We start from the raw sequence: 22,500 nt of genomic DNA, 5'->3' as shown, positions 1-22,500 counted from the left end.
GCTCCCAGCTGACAGCAAAGCGACGGCAGTTTTCCAGCTCCTGGTCCTCGCTGCAAAACCTCTCTCACCTCTGCGACTTGCCGTAAGTCGGTTTATACGGAAGCTAGCCCAACGGTACCGAGGAGGATTTTATAGAACTTACAGTACTGAAACTGCAGTAGTATTACAAAGTAAACAATATACTGCACACTTTGGTAAAACTTGTACAACTCACAATGTAAATAAGGCACATGTGACTGAACATTTATGAAAGTTGTCAAGTATTCAAATTGTTTTCTAACACATTCAAAATATCTTCACTCATTCTGTTTTCCAATGTAAACAATATTGAAGTTGAAGTGTCACAACAAACTATTTAACATTCAGCCAACAAACAGTTGCTAGCATGTTTGTGACAGAAACAAATAAAGTGTTCTTCAAAATTAAAGTTCTGATAATACTGTAACCCTTAAATAAACAGTCCTTCCAAATTGCATAATTATGTCCTGGAATAGATGTCTAACCAGGTAATAATGTACAAAAACTGCTGCTTGGTTTGTGCTGCCTTGCTGTGGCAATTGTTGGCTTTATAACTAAATTTCAGGTTGTCAGACTCTAGCACCTAAACTCCATTATTAAGGCAACATTAGCTGCAGCAACATTAGCTGCAACATTAGCTGCAACATTAGCTGCAACATTAGCTGCAGCAACATTAGCTGCAACATTAGCTGCAGCAACATTAGCTGCAACATTAGCTGCAGCAACATTAGCTGCAACTTTAGCTGCAGCAACATTAGCTGCAACTTTAGCTGCAGCAACATTAGCTGCAACATTAGCTGCAACATTAGCTGCAGCAACATTAGCTGCAACATTAGCTGCAACATTAGCTGCAGCAACATTAGCTGCAACATTAGCTGCAGCAACATTAGCTGCAACATTAGCTGCAACATTAGCTGCAGCAACATTAGCTGCAACATTAGCTGCAGCAACATTAGCTGCAACTTTAGCTGCAGCAAAGCAACAGAATCCTGGGGACAGTTTGTGAAACTTACAGAAATGAAGCATGGCGTTAGTTCAGGCAGGACACGGACGTCACGCGTTGCTAGTCATCTACCAGCTGATCGCCACGCACACCAATCATAATCCATTCTCATAACAAGGCGGTCTATTTAAATGGCCTCCTCCTACACTGATTCCTGCTTCACAACAGCTGCACACTCTGCTGCTCGGTAAAGCTTCATGCTGCTGCTGCTGTTACCGGTCATGCTGCTGCTCCTACCTGCTACAAGTTGCCGCTGGTCGCGCTGATTTCTCGGCTCAAGATGTCTCGCTTTCATCAGATGAAGAATCTCCGGAGGCAGCGCCATCGGCCTCCAAACCCGCTGTCGGAGCTCCCATCTCGCAAAATACAGTCTGCTAATACCGCTTCAAGAAGGCATTGTTAAGGAAAGAATGGCGTTTGCCGATTCATTCTACCGTCTACACTGCCGCGACTCCCGCGAGGAGCGAGAGTCCGAACTCGGATTACTTCGAGCCGACGGCCGGTCATAAGATCCAGCTCTCACTCGGTCGTGAATGTCCGCTTCAAGCCTGGAAACCGGTCTTTTCCTGCCAGCGTCAACGGCCATTAGACTCCGGCACAGACCAGGGCACGCATGCATCAGTATGGCTAGCTGGCTGGCTGAGCTCCATTTTCGATTCAGTGTTGCTGTGTATTTAAGCATAATGCTGACATGCTGCTGCTTAGCTGGGATTGTAAACTTGTAACTGCAATTGCTTGTTGCTTTACATGGGTCAGAAATAGTTAAATGCTGCTCATTTTAGTGAGAAGCAATTTTGTTTTGGGGGATTTTTGCGCTCCTCAAAGAATCTCTCCCTTATGTTCAATCTTGATATTGTCTCAGCTCAAAGCCATGAGTGCATATAGCCTAATTGATACTGTTGCTGTCGTCAATAAATTGCATATGACATAAGAGATGCTGCATAAGGTGGTTGACTGGGTTCACTTACACTGACTCTGTTATATATTTCCCTTGTTTCTAGACTCTGCAGCTTCCATATTTCACCTATATTCAATAGCTATATTCAAGGGAAATTGCTCTGGATCAACTTTAGGTTCATGTAATTGCAGAATGACCTATCAGGATGCATGCTTGTATCTCTTCTCTCTAGTCTGACTTAACACTTAGCAGAGGTCAGCAACAGGCTGTTGCTCACATGGATTACTCACATAACAGTAGAATGACCTATCAGGACGCATGCTTGCATCCTTTCATGTAGGCTCATCTGGTGCCACTGCTTGAGGTCTGCAACAAGCTTGTTGCTACACATTGATCTTTCTATTACTGATCAGCTGGTAACTAAGAATGGGCTGCACCAGTTCTGTTTGGCGTATGGTTCTGTGGTTTGGGGGATTTGCATGGCACCCCTGCTATACCTTCAGCATGCTTGCTGGGTAAGCAGGGAGCTGATAGAGCAGGGCCATATCCGCCAAACATAGTTGTATTACCATTAGTTGCAATTAATGGTTTTATCTTGTGACTAAAGTGTTCCTGACTGAACTAAACAATTTGGGTGAGCTATTGATTTAACGGGCAATAGAGCAATCAATAATGTAAATATAAAGTAGTACATGTGTGTCAGCCTACATTTCAAATGCCACATAGTATTCCACAGGTGGTAACAGCATGTGATAGAGTCCCTTGGTGTGGACTAAAGAACCTGCTTCACCACTTGAGCTCGGCCCTTTTTGAGGATCCACAGTGCTTATTCGACTTTCGTGGTCATGTGGTCCCGAGGAGCGAATGATGGTCACTGGCCACTATGGGGGAACTTGGTAATCAGCACTTGCACTCAGGCTCAAACGACAAACTCTCCACTCACCAGCATCACTTGACCATGAAAGTTAAATACACCATCTTATTGTCTAAAGGATCAACCTCAAGTGGCAAAGTGAAGGTATTTCAAAGTGGGAGCAGTTTAACACCAAGGGCCTCTACCATGTAGCATCAACCGAGTTACTCATACATCGTTTCCTGTTGTGGTTCATAGTTCTGTGAGTGGAGCCTGCAAATGTGTGCAAAAAAAAAAAATCTCTGTGATACCAGTTCTCTGAAAGAGTATCTCCAGAATCACATGACATGTTCAAACTCTGTATGGATCTCCACCACTAGTAGCAAACACATGCTACATGCTGATCACAGTATCAGCTTTACTTATTTCACAATAATAAAGCAACTATCAGTAGCCTGTGTAGCTTTCACAGTATTGCCTACATCATAATGTTCTTGCTCTATTAAAAAGTCTTACTACTTGGTTATACATATATTCACCCTAACCCTATTGACCTGGAGAGTAACATATGTCAATATGAAGAACATGGGTGGTTTCTGTACTGCAACATTGCCCTTTGAACTCTGACCCCGGGCCACTTTTGAAGGCTTATTATGCAGCAACAGAAGGAACTAGAGACATGGGGTCAACTTTTCTAGAAAGCTATTGAGCTGCACTTTCATGAGGATGGGGTTACCTGACGCCACTGAGTAGGGTTGAAATGCAATATCTGAAATTCTCCTGCTTCCCATTAAGATGGCTCAAATCTGACAACAGATTTGTTTTTTTCCCTCAAATACCCAAATTACAATGTCAGCTCCATGTTTACAACGTCCACTGTGGGAGAAACAACAATTAAACTACAAAACCCACACAGCAGGGCTGTTATTGTGAAGTGCTAAAAAGTGCGAACTGTAGTTTTTCGGGGTGGGTTACACTTGTGGAAAGGCAAACTGCTCAATATTACAAAGACGCAATACAATTTTGAACCAGATGTTATAAGAGGATATAATCAAAAAAATACAAAAATATACTTAAAATAAATGTAAAATACTACTTTGTTGGTGCTATTTTGCCGCGATTTCATCAGCTGTGTTTCACGGACAGAAAGAGGTATGTTGATGATAAAATGATAAAACGGATGATGCAACATTTAGAAACAGAACTCCCGCTGCGTTCTTCTATTTAAATTCTATTTATTGTAAAGTAGAGGTAACAATACAGTCGTTATAAAGTGCTATCTTTTATGCAGTTTATTGAGATGCCACTGAAATAACTTGTTATAGGGGAGAGCGGGGTGATTTGAGCCTGTGGGGAAAGTTGAGCCACCCCTTGTTTCTAGGCAACCATAGACAAAATTGGTCATGTGACCACACATTTTTGAAGAGTCATCCATTTTACTCACCCTGTGGTGGAGAGAGGCCCATGGAATAAGTGGTAAGCACATTTAAGTTCAAAAAACTGTTTTTTGCCGTTCAAAGTGACTTTTTTATGTTCAAGGAGTCATGATTCTTGTGTCTGAACAATTACAGACAAGTTTGAAAAAATCTCACACGTTAGTGCTTTAGGAACTTACAATATGAGGCTATACTGTTAGCATGACGTTAGCTCTGAACTGCTGGATGATACAAGTTTGTTAAAATGGCGGGGGTGGGGTAATTTGAGCCAAAAGGCCTGGGGGAAGTTGAGCCAGTGGCTCAACTGTTCTGTCCGCTGTTCTGTGGATGGAAAGTTCACCTTCACATTCAAAGAGAATGATGACGGATTCAGCCCTAGAGGTGATGTGCTCAAGAAACGACCCAAACCGCAAAAACTGGGTGGAACAGCCAGAAGGGAGCAGAAGTTCACGTTCCCCTCAGCACTGACAGGTGGGATGTTGAGTAGCCCGGTTCTGTGAGAACTGCAGTCGATTTTGTTCTTCATTTCGAACTTGATTTTGTTCTGAAAATTTTAAATAGGCCTTGTTGAAGAAAATTGGCCTTTGAAGTTGTAAACTTTAAATAAAACCTTTAAGAAGTCATTTGGTATTGAATTTGTCTTGCTTTGATATAGCATTATATGAGGTGAAAATGTTCAGTTTTACTTCAACATAATCAATGGCACAATTTACCCCCATGTGGCTCAACTTATCCTCTCCCTAGGCTCAACTTACCCCTCATCGGGGGCAAGTGGAGCCAAGAGACCACTTTTTTTTTGGAAAGTCATATTTTGAAAACTGTTTATTTTAGATCAAAAGTGATTATTCCCAGGGATGCACCACATCCTGAAATATATGTACATATTTTAGTTAGAGACATTACTGTCATGCCCTCACTTTAAAGACGCCTCAAGTAAAAACTGGCTCAACTCACCCCGCTCTCCGCTGTAGGTTATGAGCCAAATTTATTACTTAAGTGAAATCAAATCAAAATGCTAAAAAAAAAAAGAAAAAAATCAAATGCTAAAATGCAAGCGATTTTTTTATATTTTAACATTTGGCCTTGAAATTGCTCTACGACCGTATTAACCAGTTTTTAAGAAATCCATATTAGCGCCAAAGAGCTCAAGCAAAGAAATGCTGCAAACCGGAATCGGCTGCTGGAGTTCTGCTGCCGACCCAGGACGGGACCCGGGTCGTCGGGACCCGGGTCGTCGGGACCCGGGTCGTCGGGACCCGAGCCGGCGGGACCCGGGGCTGCGGGACCCGAGGCTGTGAGTCGGGTTTTTAAATAAATAATTTGGCTTGAGTAGGTTATGTTTTTTCATGCGTGGAAAAAATCAGAATGTTTTATGTTTTTAACAATCTCAACGAACCCATAACTCTGACCGACTCCTTCATTCCTCGGCACCCACATCAGCAATAATGTAAAATGGGACCTTTGGGACTAACCCTCAACACCATCATCATCATGAAGAAGGCCCAGCAGCGACTGAGGAAGTACAGGGTCAAACAACACCTGCTGGTCCGATTCTACACCGCCTTCATTCAGAGCAAACTCACTTCATCCATCACAGTCTGGTGCTGAACCTTAGACAGCTGCTCCAAATACAAACAGCAGATAGTCCGTAAGCCGTCCGAAGTCTCAGGATGTGACCTTCCTCTCTGGACTCCCTCTTCACCACCCGGTCTCAGTGCTGTGGAGACCTGAAGACAGACTGAGGTTCAAAAAGACTACTGCAGGAGAGGAAGTCGGTTAGTTGGATAGAAACTATTCTTTCCAAGACTTTAGAGAGGAAGGGGAGATTAGAGATTGGTACTCAGAAGACATGCATGTTAGGGATGTTAGGTATCAGATACTCCTGCCAAAGCCCTTATGGAGTTGGTACCCGGGCTGCACTGTGGCTGCTGCTCCTGAGCAGTTAGGATGAGTCAGATGCAGAGGATCACAAGGTGAGCAGGAGCTCCTGGAGCTTTGATAACTATAAATTTAAAGTTTAGATAAGATAAAATAGATACCATATTTCCTCTAATATTGGCCCGGGCCTTTATTTACCTCAACTGCAGAGGGTACCAGGCCTTTATTGGAAGCAGGCTTATATTAGAGACAGGCCTTTATTTCTAATTCCCTCTGTTTGATAAGTATATTTGCTCCTATTTTAGTACGAAGCCTCCTTGTTTTCTGATCTGCTTCTGTTACGGTACGTTAGGTAGGCGTTTTTTTGTTACTGCAATGCATTACGATAATTACGGTAATCGACGACGGCACGCTCCAGAGACTTCCGCCGGCCGAGCCGTCTGGTGGCACTTGTACGTTACAACAAACTACAGTTACAAACAGGCAGCAGGAGTTTACCGGTATCCACCGTTGTTTGCATGTAAGCTGAAGCTAACTGAAGCTAACTGAAGCTAACTGAAGCTAAAGTAGAATCTATACAGTTGTATCATATCGCCGTTTATTTCGATGCGTGAGCTCAGTCCACCTGACAGCCCTCTGTTCTGTCGACGGCATGGAGGTTTCGGTGCGCCGAGGACTTACTGCCGACGCTTCGAGTTTCCCGGGGACGCGGTTCCGGCCGGTGCCGATAGCCGGGCGCCGATTTGTTCCCGGTGATCCGGCCGAGATTTCGGCAGGGTCCCGACGCCGATGCGTCCCCGATAGGTATGGGCCGTGGGCGCAGCGGAGAGAGGAGACGGACACGGTCCAGCCATATACTAGGTTTTGACCTAGTCTTGTTTCCTTTGTTTTTTTCCCCGGCCTGTATTTGAGGCCGGCTTTTATTTGTTCGTGTCGACCACGGCCCGGCCATTATCGGAGACCCGGCCACTATTAGAGGAAATACGGTAGCTACATATTCCCAACCGGTCCACAGATAGAGCGGCCCACAGGGAATTCTCCCGGTAGTCCCGATGGCCAGTCCATCCCTGAATGCAGGTGCGTGGCCCCCCGCCCTCGGATTTGCTGAACACTTCAGATGCGCTATATTCTCTAAATGATTAAATATCAATAATAAGTGGTTGACACATTTCTTGATTGAATGATATCTTAGTGCCATAAGCAGGGATGAAAGGGGGGATGGCAGTTTTACAAAGACGATTGTTATTTCAAAGGGGATGACATCCCCTCGCATCCCCCCTCACTACTGTATATATACTGTATATATATACTGTATGTCTACATATACATATCATGCTAATGAAGCTCATTGAATTGAACTGACAGAGACAGACAGAGAGACAGACAGAGAGACAGACAGATAGAGAGAGAGTGTGACTGACTGCAGGTCTGCCATTCTAGGAGCTAATAACCACTGTTAAAGTGGTGTTAACATCTTATACACACACACACACACACACACACTGTTCCTGATAAAGTGATTTGAGGAAGTGGGAGGTGTTACCGTGGTAACACCGTGGCCTTCACTGCCAACAAGTGTTGAGAGGTGCTGAAAATGGGTAGAAACCCAGGAGAGGTGTGTGTATGTGTATGTGTGTGTGTGTGTGTGTGTGTGTGGAGGTGTTAATAATGCTAACAGGGAGGTTATTTATACTGTAATGTGTGGAGCAACTCAGACAGACAGAGAGAGAGAGAGAGAGAGAGACAAAGAGAGACAGAGACAGAGAGAGACAGACAGAGGGAGAGAGAGAGAGAGAGAGAGACAGAGAGAGACAGAGACAGAGAGGGAGAGAGAGAGAGAGGGACAAAGAGAGACAAAGACAGAGAGGGGGAGAGAGAGAGAGAGAGAGAGAGAGACAGAGAGAGACAGAGACAGAGAGGGAGAGAGGGGGAGAGAGAGAGAGGGACAAAGAGAGACAAAGACAGAGAGGGGGAGAGAGAGAGAGAGAGAGAGACAAAGAGAGACAGAGAGAGACAGAGAGGGGGAGAGAGAGAGAGAGAGAGAGAGAGAGAGAGAGAGAGAGAAAAAAGATGATTAGAAGTAAGAAGAATGACCATGTAAAGAAACACTTTCCACTGGCAATCACTGAGAAAAGAAAATCCTGAGGAAATGGTGATTCAAAATGGAAATATATGAACTAACCATTTCACTGTACTATATGCAAATACGTCCATAAATACACAGGCAGAGACCAAACAAATAACTGAAAAATTACCAAACCGGGAAATGACCATAAAAGATCCAAAATCCTCTAGATCACCCAATCACTGAGCAGGAGCTGAGGTCAAAGCTTCAGAGAATCAGACCTAAAACATCTTGTGGTCCAGACGGCATTTTAAAAGAGATGATCAAGCACAGCTCTGAGAAATTCCAATTGGCTATTGTAAAATGATTCAACTTGACCTAATGTAGGTTATTTTCCAGACATTTGGAATGAAGGACTCATAACCCCAATATTCAAGAGTGGAATAAATTTGACACCCAGAACTAGAGGAATCTGTGTGAACAGTACTCTACAGGGACTGAGCAGCATCATCAGCACTAGACTCATAAACCTTCTAACTGACCACAGTGTCCTAAGTTTTGGATTTCTCCCAAATTACCGCACATCTGACCACATATTCACCCTTAACACCTTTCGATTCCATTTGGCACGAAGGTCTCTTTTTCAAATTAATTGAAAATGGTATTGGGAGGGGAAAACATCACAACAATCTTATTAAATCCATGTACACGAAAAAACAAATGTGCAGTGAAAATGAATTAGCAAAATTACTGGAAACTTCTACTGCCCCTGGCCTCACTTTGCACAGAGGTCAAATGTTTGATGTATGCTGCTAGTTTTGCTGTCACCCAGCAAAGAGGGCTACAGAAGAACTTGGACATCCTTGTGCTGAAAGTAATCCTCAAGAAGACCAGAATCATGGTTTTCCAGAAGAGATCCAAGTCTCAAAGCCCACACCACATATCACACAAAGAGCTTCCCACACTTGGGACTGAAAAATAGTTCTACTGGTAACTTCTGTGTGGCTGTTAATGACTGGGGGAGAAAGCAAGACGGCCTTTTATGGCCTCAAAAAACATTCAAATTGACATTCCAATTAGGACTTGGCTTAAAACTTCAAAACTATAACTGTTGAACCAATTGCATTATATGGCAGCGAGGTGCGGGGTCTGCTTAGCAAGCAAGACTTCACAAAATGGGATAAACACCCAACTGGGACCCTACATACTGAATTCTGTAGAGATGTACTCAGAGTACAAAAGGAAACCCCTAACAAGGCCTGCAGGGCAGAACTGGGTCAAAAACCTTTACTGATAAACATTCAGAAACAAGCCTTCAGGAGCTGTGGTGACCGCCCCGTGTCCACCAGAGAGCGCTGCCGCTGTTTCTTCATTATTTCCTATGGAAATGTTTCTCTTTCAGCTTTATGACCCAAAACAGGTTCCTCACCTCTTTTTAGCGCTGAGCGCTGTGAGGCTGGACTTGTTCTGGACCTGTTCTCAAGTTGAAACTATTTCAGCTTTGTCTGAAGCACCGCTCATCAATGTCACTTCAGAGTTCTACCAACCAATAAGGATGAAGCAGGGGCGGGACCAAGTGCTAACGTTTATCATAGCAACACCTGGAGACTCTTCTCAGCTCCTCCAGTGCTCAGCTGGTGCTGCCAAAGAGCTCAGAACCAGCGCTACAAGCGCTCAAGAGGTCGCTTGGTGGACTGGGCCCCTAAGGGCCCCTAAAGGCCCCTAAAGGCCCCTAAGGGCCCTAAAGGCCCTGACACACCAATGTCGGGCCGTCGGTAAGCGTCGGTGTCCCTAGTTTTTGCGGTGTGTCCCGCACCGTCGGCGTCTTTTCGGCCGATTGAGCGTGTCGAATCGGCGGCGGAGCCGTCGGTGAGAGAGATCACTCTGATTGGTAGTTCGTGTTTTGCCTCTGGATGATTGGACCGATAAATTCCTTCAACATGTGGAACTGAACAGGAAAGAGCCGAGCGAAATTTTTAAAATCGGAGGTTTCATTTATCTCCAGCTCTCGACAGGTTGGGGAAAGCCCCTCGAGCCTGTTGCTGGAGTATCGTTATTCATGATTTCACCCATTTAGTGCGGTTTCTCCTTATTTTTCGCCTCCGCCTCTTCCTTTCTTCTTCCACAACCAAAAGACCAAGGGCTGACAACGCCAGTGCTATTTGCAGCTTCTTATCAGACATATGGTTATTTCCCTCACGCAGGCGCAGAACGTACGTGCTAGTTGGCCGTCGGCTGTAGTCTTTGCGGTGTGTTCAAGTGCAACTTTTGGACCGGACGCAGGCGACGTGAGGCGACGTAACAGTCGGCCTTCGTCGCCGCTGGTTCTTTGACGTCAGTTTGGTGTGTCAGGGCCTTAAGAGCCCCTCAACGAGCTGGTCCTGGGCTACTATCACTAACACCTACCAGCCACACCGGGCCACGAAGGCACCCGGACTATTTGCCCAAACAAATTATAACCAAACAGAAAGAAAACTATTTACAATATTGGAAACACATTACAAAATCTCAAAACAAACTCCAGTGCTATTTGACTTTAAAAAAGAATACACAGTGGCAGATTACCTGATCACTGTAACAGACAGAAACCTGAGGAGGACACTGACCAGGTACAGACTCAGATCACAACCAAGCACTGAAAACGGGAGGCACCGATCACAGGATCTGTGATCAATGTGACATGAATGTACCTGGAGCCGAGCTGCTCAAGGATATAAGGGAGAAATATTTCTCCCTTATATCTATCTTATATCTTATGACAGAAAGAGAGAGAGAGACAGAGAGAGAGACAGAGAGAGAGAGAGAGAGAGACAGAGAGAGAGAGAGAGAGAGACAGAGAGAGAGAGAGAGAGAGAGAGAGAGACAGACAGAGAGAGAGACAGAGAGAGAGAGAGACAGAGAGAGAGAGAGACAGAGAAGAGAGAGAGAGAGAGACAGAGAGAGAGAGAGAGAGAGAGAGACAGACAGACAGAGAGAGAGACAGAGAGAGAGAGACAGAGAGAGAGAGAGAGAGACAGAGAGAGATAGAGACAGAGAGAGAGAGAGACAGAGAGAGAGAGAGACAGAGAGAGAGAGAGACAGAGAGAGAGAGAGAGAGAGAGAGAGAGAGACAGACAGACAGAGAGAGAGACAGAGAGAGAGAGACAGGAGAGAGAGAGAGAGAGACAGAGAGAGAGAGAGAGAGAGAGAGATAGAGACAGAGAGAGAAGCAATCAGACATCAAACAATTCAATCTCAATTAGACCATTTTCTTTCCACCTCATATCCCCACAGTAATGATGGCCTGAATCAGGCTGTACGGGATATTAACAACATATTTGACCATGTGGCAGATTTATCCAATCTGAAAAAGTCTCAGCATCACAGATCAAAAAAGTCAGCCAATGAAAAGTGGTTTGATACAGACTGCAGACATCTGAGAAAAACTCTCAGAAGTCTATCAAATCAAAAACACAGACAAACCCTGAGCTCCGTCTCCAATACTGGGAAACACTGAAGTTATACAGAAGAACACTCAGAACCAAAAGGCAGCAGCATACGCAGCACCAACTTGATGTAACTGAAGAGTCCATTGACTCAAATAATTTCTGGACAAAAATGGCACTCTTTCAGCAAACCACACAAGGAAGAACTGGCTATTCAAAATGGTGAAATATGGAAAAAACACTTGAAAACCTATATAGTACTATTACACCAAATTCGGCCCAAAATGATCTCCTTAACAAATTATAAATTCTAGAATCAGTCGTTAAAGACAGTCAGAAACTCTTAGACTATCAAATTACTGAAGAGGAGCTACTGGTTAAAGTCCAGGCCCTACAACCAAGGAAGGCCAGTGGTCTGATGGTATTTTAAATTAAATGCTGAAATTCAGCAACTATAAGTTCAACATTGCCATATTAAAATTATTAAACCTCGTTCTGAGCATAGGACATTTCCCGACATTTGGAGCAAAGCAACTATCACACCAATCTTTAAAAATGGAAATAAATTTCACCCAAACAATTACCGAGGCATATGTGTCAGCAGCAACCTGGGGAAGTTATTCTGCAGCATCCTAAACAGCCGACTGCAAGACTTCCTCAGTGAACATAATGTCAGATTGGATTTACACCACAACATCGAACTACAGATCATATCTTCACCCTCCACACCCTCATTAATAAACATGTCCACCAAAACAATAACAACATTTTCTCCTGTTTTGTAGATTTCAAAAAAGCATTCGACTCAATTTGGCATGATGGTCTGTTCCTGAAATTAATTGAAAAAGGTGTAGGGGGGGAAATCTATGATATAATCAAAACAATGTATACAAATAATAAATGTGCTGTGAAAATTGGCAATATGGAAACAGATTTCTTCCCCCAAGGTAGAGGGGTGAAACAGGGCTGCAGTCTCAGCCCCACCTGTTTAACATTTATATTGATGAATTGGCAAAATCACTAGAACGATCAGATATCCCTGGTCTCACCCTCTGGTCTCACCTGGTCTCACCCCCTGGTCTCACCCCCTGGTCTCACCTGGTCTCACCCCCTGGTCTCACCTGGTCTCACCCTCTGGTCTCACCCCCTGGTCTCACCTGGTCTCGCCCTCTGGTCTCACCTGGTCTCACCCTCTCTGACACAGAAATTAAATGCCTACTTTTTGCAGATGATCTAATATTGCTAGCTCCATCTAAGGAGGCATTACAACAGCAACTGGATCATCTGCAAAACTTCTGTCAGACCCGGGCCCTGACAGTTCATCTAGAAACGACTAGAATTATGCTCTTCCAGAAACGACCCGGGTGTCAGGGAAACCCAAACAGGTTCATACTGGTCTCCACTGACAGAGAACACAGACACAGCTACACATCTGGGACTAAAAATCACCTCTACAGGAAATTTCAATCTGGCCATTAATGATCTCAGAGACAAAGGAACCTGTTAGAATCTGGCTCAAAATATTCAAATCTATAATTGAACCAATTTTATTGTATGGTAGTGAAGTGTGGGGTCCTCTTGTAAATCAAGACTTTGAAAAATGGGACAAACACCCAATCGAAACCCTGCACACTGAGTTCTGCAGGAGCACCACAGGAACACCCCGAGCTGAGCTAGGCCAATTTACCCTTTTAATTAGGATACAAAAAAGAGCAATCAGATTCTATAAACACCTAAAAACAAGCGACCCCAACTCCTACCATTACAAACTCTCCACTGCCAAGAGGAGAACACAGAGAGGAGCCGGCTCAGCCAGCCGGGCCTGAGGCTCCGCCCCTCTAACAGCACGAGGCCTCAGGACGGCCCGCACACAGTCTGGACCAACCAAATTATAGCTAAAGAAAAAGAAAATGACATTAACTATTGGACATCTACCACAAAAACTCAAAGCAAACTTCAATGCTATTTGGCTCTAAACAGACAGAACATGGTGGCAGACTGTCTGACCAGTGTGACTGACCAGAAACTGAGAAACACACTGACTATGTACAGACTCAGAGAGAGAGAGAGAGAGAGAGAGAGAGAGAGAGAGAGAGAGAGAGAGAGAGAGAGAGAGCAGCACTGCTACAGTGCAGCACATATGACCACATTAGAACAAAGTTCTTTACCAAATTTAAATGTAAATTCCAAGATTTTGATGCACTCTCTGACAGAGTAAAATGTATATATTATATATATATAATATCTACTGGGAGAAAACAGTGTGAGCGCCACAGAAGCAGCAAGATGTCAGAGCATGTCCGCCTGAGAGACACTCCTCACACTCCTCACAGCTCACTCTGCCTTTCACTTCACTCCTCACAGCTCACTCTGCCTTTCACTTCACTCCTCACAGCTCACTCTGCCTTTCACTTCACTCCTCACAGCTCACTCTGCCTTTCACTTCACTCCTCACAGCTCACTCTGCCTTTCACTTCACTTCTCCACTTCTTGTGGTTTTTGACACTTACGATTTTTTATTTTTTTTATTATTAATATATTGCTGTAAATTGTTTCTTTATTGATCCTAAACAAACATTAATTGCTTTTATATACAGTAGACCTATGATACACACACACACACACACACACACACACGTATACAGAGTGGTCTAAGGACTAATTGGAAAGTTAGATTGGCCTGGCCAATCTTCAGTCATCAGTCTTTCACAAACACACACACACACACACACGCGCGAACGAACACAAGCACAAAACGTGCTTACTGTTTTCTGCCATTTTCTTGTTGTTTTTATTTATTTACTTCATTTTATTTAATGAATTGTATTTTTCTTTTTTTTTCTTTTTCCATCTCATTATTGAATTGTATTATCCTTGACGCTTTGGCAATATTGCTCATCTGACATTCATGCCAATAAAGCATACTGAATTGAATTGAAATTGAATTGAGAGAGACAGAGAGAGAGACACAGAGAGAGACAGAGAGAGAGAGAGAGAGACACAGAGAGACAGAGAGAGAGAGACACAGACAGAGAGACAGACAGAGAGAGAGACACAGACAGAGAGACAGACAGAGAGAGAGACACAGACAGAGAGACAGACAGAGAGAGAGACACAGACAGAGACAGAGAGAGAGACACAGAGAGAGACAGAGAGAGAGAGAGAGAGACACAGAGAGAGACAGAGAGAGAGAGACACAGACAGAGAGACAGACAGAGAGAGAGACACAGACAGAGACAGAGAGAGAGAGACACAGACAGAGACAGACAGAGAGAGAGAGAGAGAGACACAGAGAGAGACAGAGAGAGAGAGACACAGACAGAGAGACAGAGAGAGAGAGACAGAGAGAGAGAGAGAGAGAGACACAGAGAGAGACAGAGAGAGAGAGACACAGACAGAGAGACAGAGAGAGAGAGAGAGAGAGACAGAGAGAGAGAGAGAGCAGGGCGAGCTGCAGCCTACATGACATGAGACAGTGGGTGAGTTTCTGCACCACCTGAAGTGTCACTTCCATTATAATTGTATGTTATTATATATTTATTGTTGTTGATTAATCTTATCGTTAGATCATACTATTTTTTTTTATATTTTATTATTGTTGATTATTATTATAACTGTTGATTAGTATAGATTCTGTAACTGATATACTGATATACTGATATACACATCTGATCTGAATCTGAGATGTTTTTATTTGAGTACAGATCTCTGATTGGTTGATTACAGATGTGATCGTGTTGATGTGAAATAAACAGAACAACACCTCCCCCTGCTGTCTGATCCTGTCACTACAAGCCCACACCCACAGACTGGAAACCTGTCTGTGGCTCAGCTGTCTGTGGTTCAGCTGTCTGTGGTTCAGCAGCTGTCTGTGGCTCAGCTGTCTGTGGTTCAGCTGTCTGTGGCTCAGCTGTCTGTGGTTCAGCTGTCTGTGGCTCAGCTGCCTGTGGCTCAGCTGTCTGTGGTTCAGCTGTCTGTGGCTCAGCTGTCTGTGGTTCAGCTGTCTGTGGCTCAGCAGCTGTCTGTGGCTCAGCAGCTGTCTGTGGCTCAGCTGTCTGTGGCTCAGCTGTCTGTGGCTCAGCAGCTGTCTGTGGCTCAGCTGTCTGTGGCTCAGCAGCTGTTTGGGGTTCCACAGGTTTTGGGATTTCACCTGAACATTGAAAATCCCTCAGAGAAATTTGTGAGTCTCAGCAGGTCAGGAGCTGATAGGGGAGAGGGTCAGGGGTCAGATGGTTCTACTGAAGGGTCAGGGGTCAGATGGTTCTACTGAAGGGTCAGGGTTCAGATGGTTCTACTGAAGGGTCAGGGGTCAGATGGTTCTACTGAAGGGTCAGGGGTCAGATGGTTCTACTGAAGGGTCAGGGTTCAGATGGTTCTACTGAAGGGTCAGGGGTCAGATGGTTCTACTGAAGGGTCAGGGGTCAGATGGTTCTACTGAAGGGTCAGGGTTCAGATGGTTCTACTGAAGGGTCAGGGGTCAGATGGTTCTACTGAAGGGTCAGGGTTCAGATGGTTCTACTGAAGGGTCAGGGGTCAGATGGTTCTACTGAAGGGTCAGGGGTCAGATGGTTCTACTGAAGGGTCAGGGTTCAGATGGTTCTACTGAAGGGTCAGGGGTCAGATGGTTCTACTGAAGGGTCAGGGGTCAGATGGTTCTACTGAAGGGTCAGGGGTCAGATGGTTCTACTGAAGGGTCAGGGGTCAGATGGTTCTACTGAAGGGTCAGGGTTCAGATGGTTCTACTGAAGGGTCAGGGGTCAGATGGTTCTACTGAAGGGTCAGGGGTCAGATGGTTCTACTGAAGGTTCAGGGGTCAGATGGTTCTACTGAAGGGTCAGGGTTCAGATGGTTCTACTGAAGGGTCAGGGGTCAGATGGTTCTACTGAAGGGTCAGGGTTCAGATGGTTCTACTGAAGGGTCAGGGTTCAGATGGTTCTACTGAAGGTTCAGGGGTCAGATGGTTCTACTGAAGGTTCAGGGTTCAGATGGTTCTACTGAAGGGTCAGGGTTCAGATGGTTCTACTGAAGATTCAGGGTTCAGCTCCATCCACAGTAGAAAAAGAAACCTGACGGACTGAACAGTTCAGTCCCAACTAAATCCACACAATCCATATTAGAAAAGCGAGCCTCTAAACGAGCCGTTTGGACTTCCGTAACTTTGTGGCGTCACAAAGGTTCGCTCATTATCATTTCTGTAAGAAATAATAGACTAACAAAGTGTTTTTTTCAAAGCGGTCGAGCGGTCGTCATCGTTTATTACCGGAGAGTTTTCCCTACCTGTAGCCGCCGGGCCGCGGCGTCTCACGTTTCGCTCTCGAAACGGTTAGCCGATCGGAACGGAGGGTCGTTAATATTAATGAGCCTTAAAGACACGGAGACAGAAACGGCCTGTTCTTGGTAAGGCTCAGAGAGATGCTGGAAAATGAACGTGGAGAAATGGATTGAGAGTGTTTTTGGTTCATGACACCACACACACAGCTTTGAATGGACAGAAAGACACAAAATAAAACTCTGGAAACTGGAGAAGACGGAGCTTTAAGGTGATCTAAACTTTACTCTTTTCATCTGTTAAAATCACTGAAAATTCATTTTAGAAACTTTATCTTTCTATTACAGTGTGTTACACTCTACTCTTATCTGGTGTTAATTTATTTTATGCTTTGTTTGATTTTGATTGTTAAAACATTTTGAGAAAAATAAATGTGATAATATTAATCTGATCAGTCAGGATTCAAACTTTATTGAAACAGAAGGAATAAAAACGAGCAGATTAAGAGAGAGAGAGAGAGAGAGAGAGAGAGAGAGAGAGAGAGAGAGAGAGAGAGAGAGAGAGAGAGAGAGAGAGAGAGAGAGAGAGAGAGTGTAGAGGTGATGATCCTCTTCCTCAGTAGAAACATTCAACCTTCATCACTGCTGTTAAAAAACATTCTCACACACACACACACACACACACTACAGTGGATCAGTCTGTCCATTACACAGATCAAGGCCACATATCCCATGATGCACTGTGTGATGTCACCAGCCGAACATGTACTCCATTGCCTTGGAAACGAAGCTGTCGTCCTTCCTGGGCGTCTGTCTGTCTGCCACCACCTACACACACACACACACACACACACACACACACACACACACAGACAGACAATTCTTGCCAATGTTGAAGGGAACAATTTTTTCCCACAATGCAATGAAATTTCTAGTGAACGAGCCTGGTCACTAGTTTGGGCAAAGTTACTTTGCCCAAACTGAGGAACTTGTGAGGAACTTATTCACATGGCGGCCATTTTGAACAGCGAGTCCAGCCAGCTGTCCTGCATCACACAAACATTTCTCACTTTGATTCACACTGAGCAACATTAGAGACAAAAGGATCTGAAGAACCCAGAGGAACATCAGGCTCCTTATCACCAGCTAACAGCTAGCTAGCTAGCTAGTAGCCAACTGACTAGTAAGCTAGCTGACTAATTTCCCTGCTCAGTCTGTGGCTGACCTGATAACTGACATGTGACATCACTGATGTGTTGAGTCACTGATGTGTTGAGTCAGAAGTGTTGAGTCACTGATGTGTTGAGTCACTGACGTGTTGAGTCACTGATGTGTTGAGTCAGACGTGTTGAGTCACTGATGTGTTGAGTCACTGATGTGTTGAGTCACTGACGTGTTGAGTCACTGATGTGTTGAGTCAGACGTGTTGAGTCACTGACGTGTTGAGTCACTGATGTGTTGAGTCACTGATGTGTTGAGTCAGACGTGTTGAGTCACTGATGTGTTGAGTCAGACGTGTTGAGTCACTGACGTGTTGAGTCACTGATGTGTTGAGTCAGACGTGTTGAGTCACTGATGTGTTGAGTCAGACGTGTTGAGTCACTGATGTGTTGAGTCACTGATGTGTTGAGTCACTGACGTGTTGAGTCACTGATGTGTTGAGTCAGACGTGTTGAGTCACTGACGTGTTGAGTCACTGACGTGTTGAGTCACTGACGTGTTGAGTCAGACGTGTTGAGTCACTGACGTGTTGAGTCACAGATGTGTTGAGTCACTGATGTGTTGAGTCACTGACGTGTTGAGTCACTGATGTGTTGAGTCACTGATGTGTTGAGTCAGACGTGTTGAGTCACTGACGTGTTGAGTCACTGATGTTGACTCACTGACGGATGGAGTTTCCACCCAAGTGGCTGCCATGTGAATAAGGTCAATAGACCAGAGGGTCAGGGGGTCAGGGGGTCAGGGTTAGAGGCAGTGTTAGGGGTCAGAGGGTCAGAGGTCAGGGTTAGAGGCCGTGTTAGGGGTCAGAGGTCAGGGGGTCAGAGGGTCAGGGTTAGAGGCAGTTAGGGGTCAGAGGGTCAGAGGTCAGGGGGTCAGAGGGTCAGGTCTAGGGTTGGGTATTGTTTGGATTTTAACGATTCTGATTCCGATTCTGCTTATCGATTGCGGTTCTTAACGATTCTTGATTACGATTCTTTGAGGGGCGGGGTCAAAACAGGTCACATGCTTATTTCACAGAAAAAACTTTTATTTTTAAAAACCTTTACACAAGTCATATTCAGAAACTTCTAAGTTGTGCGCACATAAAAAAACCCAATAAAGACCCGGGTATTTTTCAAAGTGTTTGTAAGAGTCTATATCGGTATAAGAAAGGTAACGTTATGCATGTTGTCTGTGTGTGTACAGTTCAGTCCTACCGCACTGGAAGTAGGTGTGGAATACGTGAGCGTTCCTTAGTTCAGTCTTCTTACTGCAGGCAACAGGTTCTGTATCTTGTGGGCTGGAAAAGGGTTTCTCTGGAATCTCTGAGATCTCTGATGGCTCTGAGATCTCATAGGCAGTTCACTTCAGTTTCACAATCACAATTTCATTCATAACCAACCAAAATAATTAGTTCAGAGAGCTAATACTTTTAGTAAAAACTCGATTGCAGCTAGCGGACTTTTAGATCGCTGATGCTTTTAGCATAACTAAACTAAACTTAGCATAACTAAGAAACAGTAAACCTCTTCTTCTTCGTTGGTTTTACTGGCGGACTACAAACCAAAGGTGCATGCCGCCACGACGGAAACTGAAACTAGGACGAGTGAAATTTGTTTAGGAACCGATAAGCAGAATCAAAATTAAAATGTCTTAATGATTCCTTTGGAATAGGAATTTTGGAACCGGTTCTAATTTGGAACCGGTTCTCGATGCCCAACCCTAGTCAGGTCAGGGGGTCAGAGGGTCTGGGGGTCAGGGTTGTTGGGGTTCAGGGGTCAGAGGTCACCTGGTAGTCGCTGCTGGTGGCTCTGTACGCTGCGCTGAGCGGTCTGATGGAGGAACGAGGAGTGGAGGGAAGAAGAGAAGAAGAGGAGGGAGGAGGAGAGATGACATCACTTCCTTCCATCACACTCTGAGGAGAGAGACAGATTATTACAGTCAGACAGACAGGTAGAGAGAGAGACAGACAGACAGACATACACACAGACAGGTGGTCAGACAGACAGACACAGAGAGACAGACAGACAGACACAGAGAGACAGACAGGTGGACAGACACACAGACAGACAGGCAGGCAGACAGACACACACAGACAGACAGGTGGACAGACAGACAGACAGACAGACAGACACAGACAGACAGACAGGTGGTCAGACAGACAGGTACCTTGTCTATACAGGGTTTGACTCCCACCATGATCCAGTCTCCAAACACTTTCCCGTCTTTAGAAAGAGCTTTTCTGGCCTGAAGTCTGGACTGATACTGCAGGTGCATCCAGTTCCCTGGAGACGCCATCTGTAGATCAATACACTGATCAATACACTGATCAATACACTGATCAATACACTGATCAATACACTGATCAATATGCAGGTTCGTTGGCTGCATTTACACCTGGCTTTTTTGCGTCTTGAGCAGATCGGATGGCTGTGTGTGTGTGGTGTGTGTGTGTGTGTGTGTGGTGTGTGTGTGTGTGTGTGGTGTGTGTGTTTGGTGTGTGTGTTTGGTGTGTGTGTGTGTGTGTGTGTGGTGTGTGTGTTTGGTGTGTGTGTGGTGTGGTGTGTGTGTGTGTGTGGTGTGTGTGTTTGGTGTGTGTGTGGTGTGTGTCTCACCGTGTGTTTGAGGATGTTTCCATACTGAGCAAACTGGAGAAGGATGTAGGAGGCCGAGGCTGGAGGAAACCTGACACACACACACACACACACACACACACACACACACAAACTAAATGGTAAATCCAGCATGGTGACCAGGCTAATACTGTAATGTTCCATTGATCCTCTATTGATCCTGTAGTGATCCACCTCTAGTCCAGTACTGCAGTATTAGCAGCAGCAGTAGTAGTAGTAGTAGTACTACAGTAGTGCAGTATTAGTACCCGAACAGTGGCCCAGCTCTGGTCCAGTACTGCAGTATTAGCAGCAGCAGCAGTAGTAGTAGTAGTAGTACTACAGTAGTGCAGTATTAGTACCCGAACAGTGGCCCAGCTCTGGTCCAGTACTGCAGTATTGTAGTAGTACTACAGTAGCAGTAGAAGTAGTAGTACTACAGTATTAGTAGTAGTACTACAGTAGCAGTACTACAGTAGCAGTAGAAGTAGTAGTACTACAGTATTAGTAGTAGTACTACAGTAGCAGTAGAAGTAGTAGTACTACAGTATTAGTAGTAGTACTACAGTAGCAGTACTACAGTAGCAGTAGAAGTAGTAGTACTACAGTATTAGTAGTAGTACTACAGTAGCAGTAGAAGTAGTAGTACTACAGCAGTGTTTCCCACACATAGACTTTACTTGGGCGGGCCGCCCAGGTATATTAACGGCCGCCAAAGTATATTTGGCGACCCATTTTAGCATTTTTTATTTTTTTATCCGTCCGAGAGAACGACGCCATCCGCGATCGACTAGTGGACAATCTCCCCTCGCTCTGCTCTGCCCCTCCAGGGTTTCCCACACACAGAAAACTTTATATGAAACTATATAATCGTAAAACTGCGTGTAGCGCATTGATTCGCTCAGCCCCTAATTGCTCCACGCGACCTCTCTCTCTCGCTCTCTTTCTCTCTCTCTCTCGCTCGCTCGCTCTCTCACCGGACCCGTCTGTTCGCCTCCCGCTGCACACGCGTGAGGGAGATTTTTTTTCCATGCCAAGCAGACGGCCGACTGAATTCCCGAAAAGAAGAACTAACTGTTAACGTTACTCAGAATCCAGCTGAGTTACAGATCAGCAGCTGTATAGCCTAGCTGCTAGTCAGCATCACCGAGTGGACCGATAACGTTAATATTAACTTTTTAACTCTGACTCTGAATGTTTGCTCCCTCAATCCAGATTAATATCGAACAATATTTTCAAAGAAGGAAAAGGACCGGTCCTGAGGAGGAGCGGGACAGTCTGGACCAGAGGAGCTGAGCAGATAATAATGTTACAGGCTGTAATGTAAGGATGTAAAGATACAGGAGAGACCGACAGAGAGAGATGCAGAGGGCAGAACAGCTGATCTCTCTTTAAGGAGTCTCCTTTCTATTCTTCACCTTGTAGACAACAGCAAGCAACAGACAGAACAGTGTAGCACTGTTTATATTTTTAAGTTCTGTTATCTTTGACACAAAGTACTTTAGATATATACAGGTTATTTGTTTGACAAATGGAACTATTTAAAATGGAGTACATTAGATAATTTTTCAGCCATCCAGGTAGTGGGATCCTTTATTGATATTAGCCTATATATTGACAATATAAGAGAATACAAGAACAAAAAGGCACTCACCACCCCCCACCCCCCCACCTCGCTGCCAACCCACCTACCACCACAAGTACATTCGAATTCTGTGGGAAACACTGTACAGTATTAGCATAAGTAGTAGTACTACAGTATTAGTAGTAGTACTACAGTAGCAGTAGAAGTAGTAGTACTACAGTATTAGTAGTAGTACTACAGTAGCAGTAGAGGTAGTAGT

The 22,500-nt window shown here is 44.7% G+C and overlaps 1 protein-coding gene across 1 annotated transcript in view; it reads right to left on the bottom strand.

The window, feature by feature from the left end:
- Window positions 1-17,308: 17,308 nt before the first annotated feature.
- Window positions 17,309-22,500, bottom strand: part of nup35 (nucleoporin 35) — an 11,019-nt gene continuing 5,827 nt past the window's right edge. Inside the window, exons 3-6 of the mRNA XM_078285983.1 lie at window positions 20,660-20,748; window positions 20,214-20,342; window positions 19,834-19,959; window positions 17,309-17,672 (exon numbers count right to left, since the gene is read on the bottom strand). Coding sequence (XP_078142109.1) covers window positions 17,595-17,672; window positions 19,834-19,959; window positions 20,214-20,342; window positions 20,660-20,748 — 422 coding nt within the window. The 3' untranslated portion in view covers window positions 17,309-17,594. The remainder of the gene's footprint in view (window positions 17,673-19,833; window positions 19,960-20,213; window positions 20,343-20,659; window positions 20,749-22,500) is intronic.

The sequence above is a fragment of the Centroberyx gerrardi genome, chromosome 10 (genome assembly GCF_048128805.1).
Source record: "Centroberyx gerrardi isolate f3 chromosome 10, fCenGer3.hap1.cur.20231027, whole genome shotgun sequence".
Taxonomy (NCBI): Eukaryota; Metazoa; Chordata; class Actinopteri; order Beryciformes; family Berycidae; genus Centroberyx; species Centroberyx gerrardi.
This window is presented reverse-complemented; position numbering and strand designations above follow the sequence as displayed.